This window comes from Equus caballus, chromosome 9 (genome assembly GCF_041296265.1).
Source record: "Equus caballus isolate H_3958 breed thoroughbred chromosome 9, TB-T2T, whole genome shotgun sequence".
Classification (NCBI taxonomy): Eukaryota; Metazoa; Chordata; class Mammalia; order Perissodactyla; family Equidae; genus Equus; species Equus caballus.
Window position 1 is genome coordinate 72,192,290 of NC_091692.1, and position 21,858 is coordinate 72,214,147.

Here is a 21,858-nt window from a genome sequence, read left to right on the forward strand (position 1 = left end):
CCTCTAGGAGACAGTGGTGCTCTGGAGCACTGCAGTAGGTGAGCACAAAAATATAATGCGTGCCCTCTGGGGTCTCTAAAAAGGATCACAGTCAGCCCTGAATGTGTGTTCAATTAGTAGCCTGCTCCTCAGGCCACAGTCATGATAATTAGCTAATAGGCCTCCATCACAGAAAGAGTGAGCTCCTGGGTCTGTTGCCTCCTGCTGTGTCCTTCGAGTGGTAGCTATTTAAGAACTCTTTCTCCACTGGTTACAGTCCTGTGGGACCCACAAGCTTAAACTTCAGCGGCCACTAGAGCAAAATGATGTAGAGGTGTCCCTGGGTGTCAGACAGGGCTATGAGCTCCCTTCTGACGATGTTAATTATTCCAGTCTCATGGGACCAGGAATGCATCAAAAATAATTTCCTAAATGCAGTTTTTATATATTTCTAAATATGTCATTTTAAACTTTATTTCAATGAAAGATTACCATGATTTAAATTATTTGTGCTCTCAAACTGTTCCTTGCATCACCTTTTCTTTTCAATATTTTACCATAACATTGCAATAACAGCTTGTTTTTCCCCTCCAATAATGAGGAGACCATGAGGATAAAGTAGATAAAATACAGATAAAGTGCTAAACTTCTCAGAAGGCGTCCACACTCTAAGTACTAAGGCTTGCCTTAGTAATTTACTTTTTAGATTGCCTCCCCATTTTGAGTATTTTCATTGTCATATTTCCCAAATATTCTTTCAGCTTAGATAAGATAATTGTAGTAACTTCCAAATTCTAGTCCCACTATTTCTTCTATATATTTATACAAATGAAAATAGACTTTCTTTTAATGGGAGCTAGTTTTAATATGGTAATACTGTCCTGCACAGTCTGGGCCACAAACAACAATGGAACATTTATGCTTTCCTTATTCTTTGTTTTCAGACCTGGGTAATATGTCTTTTAAGGAACTTTCTCAAAGAGGCCAGAAACAGCTGGCCAGTATGCACAATAACAACATGATAAGTCTTAATTGCATTGGTCTTAAAACATAACACAAGAGGAAGGCTGCAGTGCAAGTTTACTCAAATTCAACTCAGCAAGCTTTTCTTAGGCATCTAAACTGTTTTTGGCTTGGTGATGAAAAAAATAAGGTATCTGCCTTCAAGAAATAGAATAAAATTCTAGTATGGTGATAAGAGAAGCACACAAGTAATTATTATTCAAGTCATATGAGCCAAGAGAACATGGATATAAGTTATGGGAAACCAAAGAAGATGAAAATCCATTTGAAGAATGATAGGATTCCTATAGACAAACATTGGCAGGATCGTATTCTAGGAAGAAAGAATAGCATGTGCTATACTACTGAGCTGATAAGTGGTGGAGGCATTTGGAAGAACAGTTTGCCTTAAGCAACTGGTTAGTTTAAGGAAATAGTAGTTTTGTTTTGTTTTTTACCTTTCTTTTAAAAAATACACACCATATAACTGAAATGATTTATTTTCTATAAGAGGCACATGTGGCATTCGGTAACACAATATGGTAGAATTGGAAATATAATGTCAGAAAGTTAAGTTTGGACTGTAATAAGGCAGAACTTAAATGTTAGAATGCAAATGTATAAGCAAGGGGAAAAAAGCACCAAATTGCAATCCATAAGCACTGCATTCAAGGCCTGCTTTATTACTGCTAAGTGTGCAAACTTCTGGCATACAGGTTTACTCATTATCAAAATAGGAATATTGACATGTACAATGTTTTAATGAGTAGCAAAATAATGGTTGTGAAAGTGTTTTAAGCTAATATACGATATATATCTATGTGTGATTATTGATATTATATCATTTCTTAATTCAATGAGCTATGGGGAGATACAGGTTTTTGATCCAGGGGTAATATAGCAGTAGTTATGTAATAGGAATCTTTATCTGAAAGCCAAGTGTAATACATCTTGCAATAGAATAGGTGATCATTGTTGTTGTACAGGTGAGAAGTTTTAAGGATGTAAAGTAAGATGGAAGCAATGAGAATTGAAGATAATTAACTAACAAGATTGAAGAAGTAGAATGAATGGGTTGCAGGATTTAGAGAAAGAAGGAAGATTTTTAAATCTGAATTCATTGGGAAAACCAGCAAGAGAAGGGACAGACAAATAATCTAGCATTTATTGGGCTCTACTTTATCCTGAGTACTTTACTAGTCAATTTTACAACTGTTAGCTAATCTAGTTCTTCACTGTAGCAGTACGATTTGCTGCTACTCTTTCTATTTTGATTGAAAAGGAAACAGAATTTGGGGGAGAAAAAATAGCTTCTATAAGTCAAGTAATAAGAGTGACAGGATTTGAAATTAAGTCCCTCTGATTTTTCAAATTCCAAGCTCTTTCACTTGTAATGATGTACACTTGTTTTGGAGGAAAGATTGGTTCACTTTTTCAAAAGTTAAAAATAAAGAACCAAATCTCAGGAAGATCAAAATAATAAAGACCTGAGAGAAATATGGAAATTTATGATTATTGAAGCCTTCAGAAGCGATGGCATTCCTAAAGCAGAATATGTAGAAGAAGAGGAGAGTTTTGAAGATGTAACCCTCAGGAATGCTTATTTTTAGGGAATGGGAGGAGGAAGTGGTTTCAAGAAAAGAGTGAAAAATGAGTGGACAGAATTAGTAGACTCAGGAGAATCAAGGTATTTCTCAGTCATTGAAGCCAAAAAAGAGGTTACAATGGTGACAGAAGGGTCAAGGGAAATGAGGCCTGAGAGAATTAATTTAGGGATGAAGAAGTTATAGGTAATCTAAGAGATGATGTGAAAAAAGCAGATTACAGGGGCTGGCCCTGTGGCCGAGTGGTTAAGTTTGCACGCTCCGCTGCAGGCGGCCCATTGTTTTGTTGGTTCGAGTCCTGGGCGTGGACATGGCACTGCTCATCAAACCACGCTGAGGCAGCATCCCACGTGCCACAGCTGGAAGGACCCACAACGAAGAATGCACAGCTATGTACTGGGGGGTTTTGGGGAGAAAAAGGAAAAAAAGAAAATCTTAAAAAAAAAATTAAAAAAAATCAGATTACAAAATTTTAGGAAACAGCTACGTGGTAAGGAAGGAAATGCCACAGGTACAGGCTATTCTTTGGAAGAGGTTTGTGGAATGGGATAGATAGAACAACTCTGGAAGCTTCTATCTATTAATTATCTCTGCAATTACCAAAGTAAGATATACAAATGAACATTCCAGCATATTTAGATAGCTCATGTTAGGAGAACAGGTTAAGGTAGATCCACATTCAAAAGTGTAATGGATTTACACCATGATCGTTAGATTTTCCTGACTACTATTTTAATATTACCAGATGAGAAGAATGTTCCCTGACGTTTCGCTACTGTGATATACCAGCGTTTTAATAATCTAAATGAAACTCAAGTTTTGGAACCAATATTATTCTTTGCTCTCAAGGGGAAGAAACATTGATGTCCCTGTCTGGTGACATCTTTCTAAAGGGAAGGCATCAGACAAGGCCTTTCCTATAGAAGGAAAGGCTGTGTAAGTTAAGGATCCCAGAAGCTGAGCTTTCCCAAGCATTTGGTTATAATTTTAAGAGACATTTGAATTTTTAATTTATTTTTCAGCAATGAAATTGCTGGCAGCTTCTATATCTCTTTGGCAGCATTTCTTCCTTTAAAAGCCTCTTATGTTTCACAGGCATTTCAATTTAGAAACAAAACTTTTAAGATTTCAAAACACAGCTGCTAGGACTCTCACCTTGGAGATTAGACCACAAAATTGTAAGCAAAATATAGCAAGTTCCACAAAATACCTTACTTCTTCAAGGATTTTCTTATATATTTCTTCAGTGATTATAAAAATATTGATTATTTGCATAAAAGAATGTTTCTTTTTTAGCAACTGTTACCTCTATAATTCATTTAGTTTTATGATGAGTTTGAAGTCCTGTTGTAAGGTCATGTAGTCAGAGAAATTAATGGAAAAATGCTGAAGCTGCAGTTGTACTGTTTTAATCAATTCAATTAATTACATGCATTGAATTCCCTTTATTAGACATAGAGAAATATGAATGATCCTATTTCTGATTCCAAAGGTCTTACACTTAAAAAAGTTTCTAAAAGACAAGGAAAGAACATTGTAAGCACTATAATGAAGGTACACATAATGATAGGAAGTTAAGAACCAGATTGTAACATATTGGGGAAATAAGAAAAGCTTTAGGAAGGAGGATTTTGAGTGAGTCCTTGAAGAATGTGCAGGATGACAAAGACAAAAATGCTGGAAAAAACATTCCAGCAGGAAAAACAATAAAACCAACTGAAGAAGTCAGAGAAATATTTAACAGAAACTATGTGGGGTAATTCATCACCATAAAAATAAGGTTGGAAGATAAATCTGGCAAGATTGAATATATTTCAAGGTGTTTTGAATACCAAAATTGAGTAGTGTGTGTATAAGAAGGCCACAGGAAAGCTCTGTTGGTGTTTGATTTGGAAAAACACATTATTACAGATGTTATTTGGATGACCAATGTGACAATAGCACACACACAAATGAATAGGGGAAGAATCTGAAGCTAGTAAAGCTGACATTGCAATTATCTAAAACCATAAAAATAAAGGATGAGCTAGGATGGGGGCCATGGAAATGGAGATGGAGGAACTGTTCTTATCTGTCGAAAAAGTTATGTCTCAGTAATTGAAATATCTCTTTTCCCTCTCTCTAAACTTCTCATTCTCAGAGATTACTGCCATGCTAAGAGAATTAAAAAAAACAAAAAACTAAAACTAAAGGTTCAAGGTTGTTATACTAACATTGTAGAGAAGTATTTTAATAATACATTATAGTTAAAATAACCTATATATGTGTGCTTATATATACATATCACTGAGTTCAAAATATAATATAAAATCACTTGTATGTCTTTAGTTTTCATTTTTAATAGACTTTGTTTTTTACAGCAATTTCAGGATTATAGAAAAAATGCACAGAAAGTACACAGGGTTCCCATCCTCTCCTTCCCTATAACATACACACACAATTTCTTCTCTTATTAACATCTTGCATTACTAGGGTACATTTGTTACAAATAGATGAACCAAACTCATATTGATATATTTTATTAATTAAAGTCCCTATTTTATATTAGGGTTCATTCTTTGTATTCTATGGGTTTTGACAAATGCGTAATATTATATATTCACCATTATGGTGTCATACACATTTCGCTGTCCTAAACGTGTCTTGTGCACCACCTATTCATTCCTCAACCTCCTCCCCGTGAACCCCTGGCAACCAAGGATCTTTTTAACTATCTCTATGGTTTTGTCTTTTCCAGAATATCATATAAGTGCAATCATACACTATGTAGCCTTTGCAGACTGGCATCTTAGACATAGTAATATATATCTATTTAAGGTTTCTTCATCTCTTCTCAGAGCTTGCTAACATTTTTTTTTTTTTTATCATTGAATAATACTCCATTGTATAAATCTACCACAGTAGCCTATCAATTTAAATACTGATGTGGTTGCAATTCACATCTCGGATGGTTTCAACTTTTGGCAATTATGAATAAAACTTCTATAAACAATCACACGCAGGATTTTGTGTGGACATAAGTTTTCAACTCATTTGGGTAAATACCAAGAAGTGAGAATGGTGGATTGAATCTTAAGAAACTGTCAGGATGTCCTCCAAAGTGGCTTTACAATTTTGCATTCTCACTAAAAATAAATGAGTTTCTGTTGCTCCGCTTCCTAACCAGTTTTTGGTATTGTCAGTGTTTTGGACTTTGACCATTCTGATAGCTGTGTAGTGGTATCTAATACATATGATGATGAGTATTTTTTCATATGCTTATTTGCTATCTTGAATATCTTCTTTGGTGATATGTCTATTCAGATCTTTTGTCTATTGTGTAACTGGATTGTTTGCTTACTTACTGTTGATTTAAAAGTTTTTAGGATACAAGTACTTTACCAAATATGTGATTTGCAAATATTTTCTACCAGTCTTTAGCTTGTCCATTTTTTTCCTCTGACAGTGTCTTTTGCAGATCAGAAGTTTTCATTTTAATGAAGTCAAACCTATGAATTTTTTTCTTTCATGGATTGTGCTTTCAGTGTGATATCCAAAATATTACCTAACTCATGGTCACTAGAACGTCCCCTATATTAGCTTCTAGAACTCTTATAGTTTTGCATCTTACATTTAGATTTATGACCCAGGTAGAGTTAATTTTTTGTGATGTTTAAGGTCTGTGTCTAGGTTCACTCTTTTGCATGTGCAAGTTCAGTTGTTCCAGGACCATTTTTTAAAAAAGACAATCTTTTCTGCATTGAATTGCCTTTGCTCCTCTACCAAAGATCAGTATTTGTGTATGCTTTGTGACTATATTTGTGTATGTTCCTGAGCTATCTATTCTGTTCTTTTGATCTATTTGTTTAATTTTTGCCAATACCAAACAGTTTTGATCACTGTAGCTTTATGGCAAGCCTTCAAGTCAGGTAGTGTCAGTCCTCTGACTTTGTTCTTCTTCAGTATTGTGTAGGCTATTCTGAGTCTTTTGTCTTTCTATATAAACATTAGAATTATTTTGTTGATGCACACAAAATAATATGCTTGGATTTTGATTGGGATCATACTGAACCTATAGCTCAAGTTGCAATGATCTGACATCTTACTAATATTGTCTTCCTATCCATGAACATGGAATATCTCTCCATTGATTTCGATCTTTGATTTCTTTAATCAGAATTTTGTATTTTGTAGTTTTCCTCATATAGATCTTGTAAATATTTTGTTATATTTATGCCTAAGTGTTTCTTTCTTTCCTTCTTTCTATTTAGGTGCTAATGTAAATGGTATCGTGTTTTTAATTTCAAATTCCACTTGTTCATTGCTGGTATATGAGAAAGCAATTACCTTTTTTATATTAAACTTGTATCTTGCAACCTTGCTATAATCACTTACTAGTTCCAGAAGTTTATTTGTCGTTTCTTTGGAATTTTCTACATAGACAATCATATAATCTGCAAAAAAAAGATAGTTTTATTTCTTCCTTCCAAATCTGTAGTCTTTTATTTTATTTTCATGTCTTATTGTATTAGCTAGCACTTTTCATGATATTAAATAGAAGTAGTGAGAGGGGACATCGTTGTTTTGTTGTCAATCTTAGGGGGAAAGTTTCTCCCCAATAAGTATCACATTAGCTGTAGGTAGGTTTGTTGTATATGTTCTTTATCAAGTTGTTGAAGTTCTCCTCCCTCCCTAGTTTTCTGAGAGTGTTAGATTTTGTCAAATGTTTTTTCTGTATCTGTTGCTACAGTGATACGATATGATGTTCTTTTTTTGCCTATTTATGAGACAAACTGTGTTAACTGAGTTTTGAATATCGAACCAGCCTGTGTTCATGGATCAAATCCCACTTGGTCATGGTGCATAATTCTTTTTATATATTGTTGGATGTAATTTTCTGATCTTTTGTCAAAAATTTTTGCACCTATGTTCACTGGAGATATTGATCTGTAATTTTCCTTCCTAGTAATGTCTTTGTTTTGGGGATTAGGGTAATGCTGGCCTCATAAAATGCATGAGGAAGTGTTCCTTCTGTTTCTACTATCTGGAAGAGATTGTAGAGAATTGATATCATGTCTTCTTTAAATGTCTAATAAACTTCACCAATGAATCATTTTGGGCCTTATGCTTTCTGTTTTGGAAGACTTAATTATTAATTCAATTTCATTAATAGTTATAGATATATTCAGATGATTTGTTTCTCTTTGTGTGAGTTTTCACCAGATTGTGTCTTTCAAGGAATTCATCCATAAAACCTAAGTTGTCAAATTTGTAGGCACAGAGTTGCTAATAGCATTTTTTAATTATCCTTTCAACATCCATGGATTGTGTCCCTCACTTCTCTTTCTTTTTCTCTCTCTCTCTTTCTCTCTCTCTCTCCCTCTCTCACTCCCTTCCTTCCTCCTCCCCTCTCTCTTTGGTTAGCCTGCCTAGAGATATCAATTTCATTGATCTTTTCAAAGAACTAGATTCTGGTTTTAGTAATTTTATCTATCAATTTCCTGTTTTCAATTTCATTTATTTCTGCTCTAATTTTTACTGTTATTGTCCTTACTTTGTATTTAATTTGCTCCTCTCGGTCAAGTATTGCATAATTTTTTAAAGTGACATTTTTTCTGTAGCATTTATTAAAATATTCTGAAAATAATTTTCATATATACATTGCAAAGTAAAACTAAAGGACAATACATTATACTTACTTAGTGTTGTGTCTTGAAAGTGCTTTATATATTTTAAATCTTGAATGATTAGTGATTTCTTAAATTTCTTAAGATCCTTTTTTGCTAAAAGAACAAATAATTATTGAGTGGCTACTATTTGTCTCTCAGTGTAGTGGATGCTGTACCAAACAAAGACCATGCTCTGCTAAAGCCGATACTCCAGTGGGACTTGACAGAAAACATAAAAATAAGCACATACATATATATTGCATCAGCAGTGATAAGTGCTATAAAAAATAGTGTAAGGTAAAGGAATAGAGAAGATAGTCATTTTATATAGGGTGGAAGGTGACATATGAGAAGTGACCTGCTTCAAATTTCAAGGCAGTTCTACCTAGTTTTTGCAATGTTCAGTGAAGTAAAAAAAATTTTAAAAAACGCAAACAAAACTTTTAAAAATGTACCTTAATTGTATTCTCTCTCTCTTAGCCTCCAAGTTTTCAGACTATAGGACACTAGCATTTTGATTCTAATCAATTTATTTATACATTTTTATTGATAGTTTTGGAGGTTTATTGATTGTATTGAGTGATGTTACACTGAAGCCTTGAAGCCTGAAGGACTCATCAACGAGTTTATTGAAGTATTGCAAATCTGAGCTAAAAGAATGGAAGTGGCAATGGAAACAAGTTTGGAATAGAAATACTTCAAAAAAAAAAAAAAGTGGTGCTTGGTGCTGTAATCAACCGTTCCTACTTGCCTGTCTGCCCCTCATGCCAACTCAACCCCTGGCACTGAGCAATTACTACTAAGTTTTAAGCCTGGTTTACTGGGAAATGGTGTTTCCAATTTAAAAGAATTGGAAGCCACCCTACTACCTATATAACTTTTGTCTGTTATGGAGAAAATAACATTGCACTTGAAAATAAGACCTGAGTTCTGGTCCAATGTGCAAGAATTACTCCTCATAAACCTCATGCCAATACTTTCAGGGACAGCCAATAGATTAACAATGGTGATTGGGAAATCTTGATAAATTGTCTTGATAGATTTTTTTTAAGGTATAAATAACAACAACAAAAAAGGATATATCCTTAACAGCTGAGAAGTCAATATTAAAAAGTTGTTTTATATTTACCTTTATGCATATGTGTGTCATTATCTTAGAAGCAATGCTAATTTGGCATAAAGATTAAAGAAGCACAAAGACCTATGGATCAGTTCTAAATCAATGTGACACACAGAGTTTCATGTTCTGTTATTAGAATTATTTATTTATTTGTTATTCATTTAATTTTATTTCTACGGTAAGGACCTTACCAATTTTTCATACTTACAGATGCAATAAGACGTTTTTCACAGTTTTGCGTTTCTTGGGAAAATGATTATTTGTGGAGAAGTATGTTAATAAATGAGACATTTCCTGTTGTCTGAGTTTTAGGTGAAGCCCCAAGGCTGATAATAAATGAGGTTATGTGCTCACACATTCTAAAAGATGGGTTTTAGAACATTTGCATAGAATTTGTTAAGCATAAAATATACATATATATTTATAAATATTTATAAAATATATATTTTATATATATATATATATATATATTATATATATATATATGATCCAGGATCATTAGAATAACACATGGCCTATCATGAGGAAGGATGTATCAGAAGATGTGAGGATACCAATTAATGGAGAATTTGTAGACTACTTCAGTAGACTTCTAACTAAAATCCATATTTTCTACAATCTATCTATCTAAAACATAAAGCATGATCTACTGAAAAGATAAATTGGATCAAGTCATTCTCTTACAACTCTTTACAGCTTCCCATAATACATAGATGACCTAAATGAGTGAAGTAGCCTAGGGGTGACCATGGTGAACCAGAGAGAACTTGCTCTGCCTAACAGGAGCAGCTATTAACTGTATCCAACAGATGTAAACCATGAAGGTACTTTGGTTTCAGGTGCCAAATCTAACAAGGGAATACAAAAATCTTGTGTATGTGTGTGTGTGTGTGTGTGTGTGTGTGTGTGTGTGTGTATGTGTGTGTAAAATCTCCTGATTTTTAAATGTTGGCTCCTATTTTTTAAAAACAGTGTGCTTGGGACTGGCCTGGTGGCATAATAGTTTAGTTCATGTGCTCCACTTTGGCAGCCTAGGGTTTGCAGATTTGAAACCCAGGCGTGGACTTCACACTGCTCATCCAGCCATGGCGTGGCAGCATCCCACATAAAACAGAGGAAGATTGGCACAGATGTTAGCTCAGCAACAATCTTCCTCAAGCAAAAAAAGAGGAAGACTGGCAACGGATGTTGGTTCAGGGTCAGTCTTCCTCACCAAAAAAAAAAAAAAAAATTACTGTCTGCTTAAAACAAAACATATCTTCAGTTCATATTGGCCTGGACAGCTGCCAATTTGCTTCTTCTGCAGAAGAGATCTGGTTTCTCTTTGCCTCCTCAACTTCATTCTATGCTTTTCTGCTGTTTCCATTCTATAATTTAGACTCACTGATCTTTATTTTCCTGGAACAGTTCATCAAGGTCTTCCTCAATGTGAGGCGTTCCCTGTAGGCTAGAGGCATAAAAGTTTTCCATTATCAATGATAGTGGGACCTTCTTAAATTGAGTGGGTTTCCCATCCTGACTTCTTTATTCTCTCTCATAGAGCCTTGTTATTTTATATTATTTTCTGACTTCACAGTACTTTTCCAAATTTGTGATTATATCTGGATGTGCTCATTTGTTTATTGTCTTTTCTGCATTTCAATTCTAAGAACTATTGGGGAGCATGTACTATGTCTGCTTTTTGTTTATTTGTTCCTAGAACAAGGCCAGGCACATAATAGGAAAACAACATATGTAGATAATGAATGTGTAAATGTTCTTCTCTGGATTTCCCTTCCTCTCTGTACCAGATTCTCATGATCCTTCAAGACCTAGCTCAATGTTATCTTTTTGTGACTCTTATCTTTTAGCCTCCAAGTATAGCATACCTCCTTTGTGCGTCTACAACATTTCACACATTCTTAAATTCTAACAACTGTATTACATCTTAGTTTGACTGTGAGCCTCTGGATGCCTAACATCTATCATAGTGCTTGAATCATGATTGCAAGAGGATCTTAGGGTGAAATCCACTACACTTGAAGGTAATTTAATTCACTATATTACTATTGTTTTAAGTCTATTTTCAATAAACCATATATTTTTTAAATAAAAGGGCAAAGTAAGCATTAATAATTATTATTCTATATATCATATAATACTACAATAGCACCTAGCATTAGTTGAGTACTTACTTTGTCTCAAGCTCTGTGATTACTACCCATGCATGTATTATCTCACATAATCTTCTTCTCAATCTTCTGAGATAAGTATTATTATCCTCATTTTTAGGTCTGAGGAAACCAACTCTTAGAGACGACAAGATAGTTTATGGCAAGGATGGGATGTGAATGAAGTTTGCTTGACTTCAAAGCATAATGTTCTAGAATGATTAAAAGGACAATATTTTTTTAAAGATTGGCACCTGAACTAACAACTGTTGCCAATCTTCTTTTTCTTTCTGCTTTTTCTCCCCAAGCCCCACCAGTACATAGCTGTATATTTTAGTTATGGATGCTTCTAGTTGTGGAGTGTGGGACACTACCTCAGCATGGCCTGATGAGTGGCACCACGTCTGTGCCCAGGCTCCAAACCACCTAAACCCTGGGCCACCGAAGTGGAGCATGCAAACCTAACCACTCAGCTATGGGGCTGGCCCCAAAAGGACAAGTTTTGAAATCAGAAGGTAATAAGTTCAAATTCCAGTTCAATCAAATCATTAGCTGGGTAAACAGAGCTTCAGTTTTGTCTTATAAAGTGGGTAAAAAATAATAAATACCATATAAGACTTCATAATAAAGAAAGAAGACATATTAAAAAAAAAACACAGTAAATAGCTTACCACTTTGCAGTCTATAAAATATCATTTTTAATTATTGAGGCTGAGAGGTCTGGTTGAGTCTTAATAAAGTCACTCAGTTTATTAAGATCAGAGTGTGACTAGATGCCAGATCTTTTGAATTTCTTTCTAATGTGCTTCTTCAAACATTATTATCTATATTAATTATGGGGCTTGATGAGAGAGTGACATTGTCATCATGGTGGAGTGAGCTCTTCCCTAAGTCTCTCTCCCACAAGATACAAAGAAAAGGACATTCATAAACCAACAGAGGACATTCACAGAACAAAATAGACATCTCAAAGATCCACAGAGCCATACATCTGAAGGTAGGGGTGCTGGACACCTCCCCTCCCCGGGGAGGCAGTGGAAGGAGATAAGGGGATCGCCTCTCCCTCCTGAGAAGCAGCAATCTAGTGCAGCAGCCAGCGCACAACCTGGAGAGGAGAAGGGGGAAGCCATCCCTCTGCAAGAACAGAAGTTCACAGCCTGTGGGAATGCTGAGGCATTTAGCAATTGACTAAGGCAATTGCTGAGGCAATTAGCAATCACAGGGGCATCCACACCAAACTGAGCAGCCCAGGCAAGCAGACAGTGAGTGCAGAGCAGGGTTCACAGGATCATGTATGTGAAAGAAAGCACCCCTCCTTACCACCTGGCATACCAGCTTGGCCAGTCAGCAAGAGCAGGGGATCCCCGCCAGAGCATCTGCACATATCTGTGTAAAGCAGCAATGGCCAGTGGGTAAATGCAGATGGGCCATGTTGGCACAGCTTCCAATGGACAGGCATATTGCCAGGGCTTACAGAGGGCTCAGAAAACACAGCTCCTGCTGCCCCCACACCCAGTGGTGGCAGGTGGAATCTGCAACCAAATACTACCACTATGCGATGGCAAAAATCCAGCCCATCAAATAGCATGAAGAAGTATATTAACACTCCAGAGAAGAAAGAAAATGACAAGTACTCAGAAATCAATCATGAAATCATAGAAATTTACAATCTAAATGACAGAAAATTCAAAATAGTTATCATAAAGAAACTCAATGAGGTACAAGAAAACTCAGAAAGATAGTTTAATGATCTCAGGAATAAAATTAATGAACATACGGAATTCTTCGCAAAAGAGATGAAACTACAAAAAAAAAAAAACCACTCAGAAATGTTGGAGATGAAAGTGCAATGATAATGTGTTTAAGAATAAAAACACAATGAAGATGAAAAACAAAAAGATAAAGAAGTCCTTACAAAACAGAACTGATATTATGGAGGGCAGAATCAGTAATTTACAGGACAGAAACACAGAAATGTTTCAGAAGGAGGAGGAGAGAGAACTAAGACTAAACAGAAATGAAGAAATTCTTCAAGAAATATCCGACTCAATTAGAAACGCAATATAAGGATTAAAGGTATTCCAGTGGGAGAAGAAAGGGAGAAAGGAGCAGAGAACTTGTTCAAAGAAATAAGAGCTGAGAACTTCCCAAACCTGAAGTAGGAGCAGCAATTACAGGTAAATGAAGCTAACAGAACTTCTAATTACATCAAAGTAAAAAGATCTTCTCCAAGGCATATATTAGTAAAACTGGCAAAAGTCAATGGCAAAGAAAAAATATTAAGGGCATCAAAGCAGAAGAAACTAACTTACAAAAGAACCCCTATCTGTCTCACAGCAGAAACCTCATAGCCTTGGAGAGAGTGGAAAGATATATTCAAAATTCTGAAAGACAAAAACTTTCAGCCAAGAATAGTCTATCCAGTGAAACTATCCTTCAGATATGATGGAGAAACAAAAGCTTTCTCAGATAGACAAAAGCTGAGGGAGTTCATTGCCAGAAGACACTACCTACAAGAAATGATCAAGAAGGCCCTAATACTTGAAAGAAAAATAAAAGAAAGGGTTTACAAAGCCTTAAGATAGGAGATAAACAGACAAAATCAAAAAGTTGGAGCTGTCTATCAGAACAGATTAGCAAAAACTTAATTACAAATTAAAGATATAGGGAAGGAAAGCATCAAAAATAACTAAAATCACTTCATTTTAATCACAAACTCACAACAGAAAACACAATAAGTGGTGACAACAATAACTTAGGGAAGAGGAAAGGGATGAAACCTGCTTAGACTATGGAAATAAGAGGCTATCAGAAAATGGACTATCTCATCTACAAGATCTTTTATACAAACCTCATGGTAACCACTAAACAAAAAATAAGAACAGAGACACAAATAATAAATAAAGAGAAAACCATCATAGAGAAATACCAAATTGAACTAGCATCCCAAAATATACAGGACAAGAAACAAGGGAAATACAGGACGACCAAAAGCAAGTGATAAAATGGATTATTGAGCCCTCATATATCAATAATCACTATAAAGGTAAATGGATTGAATTCTCCACTCAAAAGACACAGAGTTGTTGGATGAATGAAAAAACAAGACCCAATAATATGCTGCCTTCCAGGAAACACATCTCAGCTCCAAAGACAAACACAGGCTCAGAGTGAAGGGATGGAAGACAATACTCCAAGCTAATAGCAAACATGAGAAAGCAGGTGTTGTCAAACTTATATCAGACAAAGAAGACTTCAAGATAAAAAAGGCAATGAGAGACAAAGAGTGGCAGTATATAGTGACAAAATGCACGCTCCACCAAGAGAACATAACACCTATAAATACATAACCACCTAATACGGAGCACCAAAGCACATAAAGCAACTATTAATACACTTAAAAAGAGAAATTTACAGTGACATAATAATAGTAGGGGACCTCAACACCCCACTTACATCAATGGATAGCTCATCTAGACAGAAAGTTAGCATAGAAATAGTGGAATTAAATGACAAACTAGACCAGAGGGACTTAATAGATATATAAAGAATGTTCCATCTGAAATCAGCAGAATACACATTCTTTGCAAGCACACTTGGAACATTCTCAAAGATAGACCACGTGTTGGGAAACAGGCAAGCCTCAACAAATTGAAGAATATGAAAATCATATCAAGCATCTTGCACTGAAACTAGAAATCCACTACAAGAAAAAAGCTGGGAAAGTGACAAATATGTGGAGGTCAAACATCATGCTACTGAACAACCAATGGATCAATGAAGAAATTAAAGGAGAAATCAAAAAATATCTGGACACAAATGAAATTGAACATATACCATACCAATTTATATGGGATGCAGCAAAAGCAATCCTAAGAGGGAAATTCATAGCAATACATACCTGCTTTAACAAACAAGAAAAATCTCAAATAACTGATCTTAAACTATACCTAACAGAACCAGAAAAAGAAGAACAAACAAAGCCCTCAGCAGAAGGAGAGAACTCATAAAAATTAGAGCAGAAATCAATGAAATTGAAACCAGAAAAACAGAAGAAAGGATCAATGAAACTAAGAGCTGGTTCTTTGAGAAGATAAACAAAATTGACAAACTCTTAGCCAGACTCACTAAGAAAAAAAGAGAGAAGGCTCAAATAAATAAAATTATAAATGAAAGAGGAGAAATGACAATGGATAACACAGAAATACAAAGGATTAAGAAAATACTATGAAAAACTATTCCAACAAATTGTACAATCTAGAAGAAACGGATAAATTCTCAGACTCATACAGCCTCCCAAAACTGAATCATGAAGAAATAGAGAATCTTAATAGACCAATCACAAGCAAAGAGCTTGAAACAGTAATCCAAAACCTTCCAAAAAATAAAAGTCCAGGACCAAATGGCTTCCCAGGAGAATTCTACCAAACATTCAAAGAAGATTTAATACCTATCCTTCTCAAACTATTCCAAAAAATTGAAGAACATGGTACACTTCCTAACTCATTCTACAATGCCAACATCACCCTGAACCCAAAGCCATACAAGGACAATACAAAGAAGGAAAATTACAGGCCAATATGGCTGATGCAAAAAATCTCAACAAAATCTTGGCAAACTAAATACACCAATACATTAAAATGATCATACACCATGACCAACTGGGATTTATACCAGGAATGCAGGAATCGTTCAACATCTGCAAATCAATTAATGTGATACACCACATTAGCAAAATGAGGAATAAAAGCCACATGATAATCTCAATAGATGCAGAGAAAGCATTTGAAAAGATCCAACATGCATTTATAAAATCTCTAAATAAAATGGGTATATAAGGAAAGTAGTTCAACATAATAAAGGCCATACATGACAAAGCTAAAGCCAAGATCATACTCACTGGGGAAAAACTGAAAGCCATCCCTTTGAGAACAGGAACAAGATGAGGGCACCCACTCTCACCACTCTTGAAAATTCAACATAGTACAGAACGTTTTGACCAGAGCAATTAGGCAAGAAAAGGAAATAAATGGTATCCACGTTGGCAAGGAAGAAGTGAAACTCTATTTGCCAATGACATGATTCTATATATAGAAAACCCTAAGAATCCATTGGAAAACTATTAAAAATAATCAACAACTAGAGCAAAGTTGCAGGGTACAAAATCAGCTTACAAAAATCAGTTGCATTTCTATACTTTAATAATGAACTATCAGAAAGAGAAGTCAAGAACAGAACCCCATTTACAATCTCAACAAAAAGAATAAAATATCTAGGAATAAATTTAACCAATGAAGTGAAAGACCTATACAATGAAAACTACAAGACATTATTGAAAGAAATCAATGATGACATAAAGAAATGGATTGATATTCCATGTACATGGATTGGAAGAATAAACATAATTAAAACATCCATACTACCTAAAGCAATCTACAGAGTCAATGTAATCCCAATCAGAAGCCCATTGAGATTCTTCACAGAAATAGAACAAACTATCCTAAAATTTATATGGGGCAACAAAAGATCCTGAATAGCTAAAGCAATCCTGAGAAAAAAGAACAAAGCTTGAGGCATCACAATCCCTGACTTCAAAATATACTACAAAACTATAGCAACCAAAACAGCACGGTACTGGTACAAAAACAGACATGCAGATCAATGGAACAGCATTGACAGCCCAGAAATAAAACTACACATCTACAGACAGCTAATCTTTGACAAAGGAGCCCAGAACATACAAAGGAGAAAGTAAAGTCTCTTCAATAAATGGTGTTGGCAAAACTGGAGAGCCACATGCAAAAGAATGAAAGACCATTATCTTTAGACCATTAGACCACTGCTTTTAGACAAGTAGACCATTACCTTTCACCATTCAAAAAAGTTAACTCAAAATGGATTACAGACTCGAAGGTAGGACATGAAACCATAAAACTCTTACAAGAAAATATAGGCAGTACACTCTTTGACAATGGTCTTAGAAGGATCTTTTTGAATACCATGTCTACTTGGGCAAAGGAAACAAAAGCAAAAATAAACAAATGTGACTTCATCAGACTAAAGAGTTTCTGCAAGGCAAAGGAAACCAGGAATAAAAGGAAAAGACAACCCACAAATTAGGAGAAAGTATTTGCAAATCATATACCTGACAAGGGGTTAATCTCCAAAATATGTAAAGAACTCACACATCTCAACAAAAAAACCCAAACAACCCCATCGATAAATGGGCAGAGGATATGAACAGATATTTTTGCAAAGAAGATATACACATGACCAACAGGTACAAGAAAAGATGTTCTACATCACTAACCATCAGAGAAATGCAAATCAAAACTACACTGAGATATCACCTTACACCTGTTAGAATGGCTATAATTACCAATAGAAGAAATAAACGTTAGAGAGAATGTGGAGAAAAGGGAACCCTCAAATACTACTGATGTGAATGCAAACTGGTGCAGGCACTATGGAAAGCAGAATGGAGATATCTCAAAAAGTTAAAAATAGAAATATCATATGACTCAGCTATCCCACTATTGTGTATCTATCCAAAGAACTTGAAATCAACAATTCAAAGAGACTTATGCACCCCTGTGTTCACTGTAGCATTATTCACAATAGCCAAGATGTGGAAGCAACCCACATGCCCATCAACAGATGAATGGATAAAGACGTGGTATATATATACAATGGAATACTACGCAGCCCTAAAAAAGGACAAAATTGTCCCACTTGAAACAACATGGATGGAACTTGAGGCTATTATGTTAAGCTAAATAAGCCAGACAGAAACAGACAAACACTGCATGATTTCTCTCATATGTGGAAGATAAGCATGTGGACAAAGAGAACAGACTAGTGGTTACCAGAGGGGAAGGGGGTTGGGAGGTGGGCATAAGGGGTAAAGGGACACATATATATAATAATGTACAACTGAAATTTCACAATGTTGTAAACTATTATGACCTCAACAAAATAATTTTAAAAATTACGAGGATGGTTAAATAAAGATCTGCAAAATGTTTAGAAAATTACGATATTATTCATGTTGAAATAATATTATTGTTTTCTACTCCAAGTATAGCAAATATAACTTTAAGTCATCTTTAAAGATACATGGGGATAAAATTTCTGTATGTCTCTATTTTAAGAACTATCTTTTTTCTTTATAGGAATATTATTTAGAGTATCATTCATACTTTATACAAATAATATAAAGAAGATCGTCAATGTGTGGTGTGTGTAACTATAACCATTATCAATATATTTTTTTAAATTTAATATATCATGGATACTTTGTAAAAATAAGTATTTGTGAATGTTAACTAAATTATCATTTAGTATTTATAGGATCTTTTGTATCTTTCATTTGTAAAATGCTACAACCAAAGGAGTACTGAAAATTCAAGGTTTTTAAAAAATATTTGACAGTTATGCAAATTAATGGCTACCATAGTATACTTCATACATTCTCTAGGTTGTTGTAAACAATTTCAAATTAATAAAATAAATATTAATTTTAAGATGGACATAAAACATATTCAAGCTATGGTTAGATCTAAAAAATACATACAAAATGTTTATAGAACATTTGCAGGAAGGTTTCACAGACGGTACCTCATTTGAAACTCATCATTATATGTGGTCAATTTGATTTACATGTTACAGAATATGAAACTCAGGCAGATAGGATTGAGTGATTTACCCAAGATCAGACAAGTAATAAGCAGAAGAATTTGAATTCAAACTCATGTCTTTCAAATCTAAATCCGATGATTTTTTACTTAGTACTTGACAAGAAATTAATCATTTAAACTCCAAAAAAAGTCCTAATAAAGTTGATGTTATTTAATTAGCTACTCTAAGATAATAAAATATTATTAATAGTAACACATCAATGGAAACTAGCTGCCATGGTTTTAAGTCATCAAGTCTTCATCTCCATATTATTAGCTATTTGTAAAATTTTAATTAAAATACACTTTAACAAACTATATAATGAAATCAACAATTTAAAACATTACCTAAAGTCTGATCCAATTCTCTTTCCATTTTCTGGTTCTCCTGGATCTGGGCATAAATTGGAAGCTGTTTTAATACCTCCCTCATTTACTGTAACAAAAGGAAAGAAGAAGTAAAACATATATGATTAGAAAATCAAGGATGATACTAATTTAAAAATTTACAGAAAATATAGTCTTGTGTTTTGTTATTATAATCATTATAGTTTAAATATAGGAAGTTAAAATATAACTTTAAAACCCAATAATGAAGACAAAAACATTTTTTTACTTGTGTACCTATAGAAAAATAAGTTTGATGTTCATATTCAATGACATCTTATTCTGAATATTAAGAAATTAACAATTAAAGTTTATTATTAATTACTATCAAGCTGTGAAATCTCTGGCAATGCATTCCCAGGATATCAATGCCAGAGTTTCCATTAATTATTAATGGCAGTAAATAAGTCACTACCAGTTATGACAGTGTAATTTGGGTACCTGTTATTTTTAAAGTTGCAATAGAAAAATAAGACACTATGGAAAAACTTTAAGGTTATTAGCACTTCTTATTTGGCGTATAATAAAGCAATTCTGCCTGCCAATGTCAAAGTAAAACTATGGTACAAACTACCAAGCATGTCATTGAATTATGATATAATACTGAAAAACCAAGACAATGGCTTTACCCTCTAGCAATTTCTATGACTATGTTTTACTTAGCCATTGTACATATTTTCAGCATTTTCTTTAGAACACCTAGTCAATGAAAGATTTATAAATACTTTCAGTGAATGTGGTCATCCCCAGTAAATATGTAAATCCCCAAGATACATCTTTTTAATAGGAAGATTTTTAAACCAGATAGTTCTGAAATACCTGAGTGATACTGTCTCATAAATTCAATCTTAGAAGGAAGTGAAGGATAACTTATTTTGCTCTTCATCAACTTATCTGCTTTTTTTAAGAAAAGAACCATACCTGGGTAGAGACTCCAGAGAGGAAAAAATCTAAACCTTGCAATGGTTCTCATCCTACTCTGTGGATTGGAATCACCTGTGGAGCTTTCACGAAAGAAGAAAGATGCCAATTTCTACCTCTAAATATTCTAATGTAATTACCCTAGGGTGGGACCCCCGGCATCAGTGTTGTTGCTTGTTTTGTTTTTGCTTTTTTTTAATAATCCTTAAAGTGATTCTAACATAAAGTCAACATTGAGAACCACTGGATCCCTGCATCATTTACTTCAGATTGGTCAACATGTTCAAACTGATTTGTCAGATAGCACATGACGGACCAACAGTCATGACTCTGGTAAAGTTGTCATATTTTCAATTAGATATGAAATTTTGCATTTGTGTCCTTCATTCCATAAAAATCAGTTTCCTAAACAGTTCCAACAATAACCTTATTGCCAACTTTATTACATATTCATTGATCCATGCAAAGCATGTGATGTTTTTGCATTTTTTGCCTTGCTGACTTGGTTTGTAATTCCTCTTTACTTTTCTGTGGGCTTTTTGGGCCACTCTCTTACTTTGCCTGATATCACATATGGTGGACAATTAAATCACAGTTCTCCGTATTTCATATTTCCCTCATGGCTTGAAAAATTACTTCTTTGCTAACAACCTCCAAGCTATATTTTTTCATCTTTTCCATGCTCCTTTCTTGTTCCTTCAATGACCTACTAGATAATCCCACCCAAATTCCCATTGTCCTCTCATCTGCATGCTCTCAGCTAATCACTGATGTTTTTGTGACTCCGTTATCATTCACTCTGATCCACCTTGAGTACTAGAGGAGGACTAAACTTCTTCAAACAATTTTTATTACCGTTGAAATCTTCTATGATTTTAGATTTCTAGTATATCAGTTATATTTCCCACTACTCCCCAAGATGCATCCATAACTCAAGTCCAACAGATTCTGCATTGTTCTGCAATTTTACTGGCTAGCCATGCTCACTCCATGTTTTATTTCTGTTTTCTCCATGTCTCCCCGTTTTCCCTTTCTTCCAGTTTAGCTATCAAAAGCCTATCTAATTTTCAAGACTCAGTCAAATCTCCTTTTTGCAAAAGATAATCATTCATTTTCTTCCACATTATTCTATTTTCTCTTTTATATAACATGGGCAATTTTATATTTATTTTTTAAACTGTTTTAGCATATTATAAAGAGTAGTACATATTATTAAATTTTAACATGGGATAAAGATAAAGAAAGGAGGTAGCATGACCAAGGTTTACCTATTTTATTATCTTATAATGTATAACACAGATTATAGGTTAATCTAGAAGTGGTCTGTCTTTGAATACAATACAAATATATATTATAAAATAAAAAAATAAA

The 21,858-nt window shown here is 34.3% G+C and overlaps 1 protein-coding gene across 7 annotated transcripts in view; it reads right to left on the minus strand.

The window, feature by feature from the left end:
* The window catches only part of CSMD3 (CUB and Sushi multiple domains 3), a 1,186,048-nt gene that overhangs the window by 666,296 nt on the left and 497,894 nt on the right, over window positions 1-21,858 (minus strand). For all 7 annotated transcript variants that reach the window (XM_070221725.1, XM_001915960.5, XM_070221729.1 and 4 more), the window contains one exon: window positions 19,528-19,615. In XM_070221725.1, coding sequence (XP_070077826.1) covers window positions 19,528-19,615 — 88 coding nt within the window. The remainder of the gene's footprint in view (window positions 1-19,527; window positions 19,616-21,858) is intronic.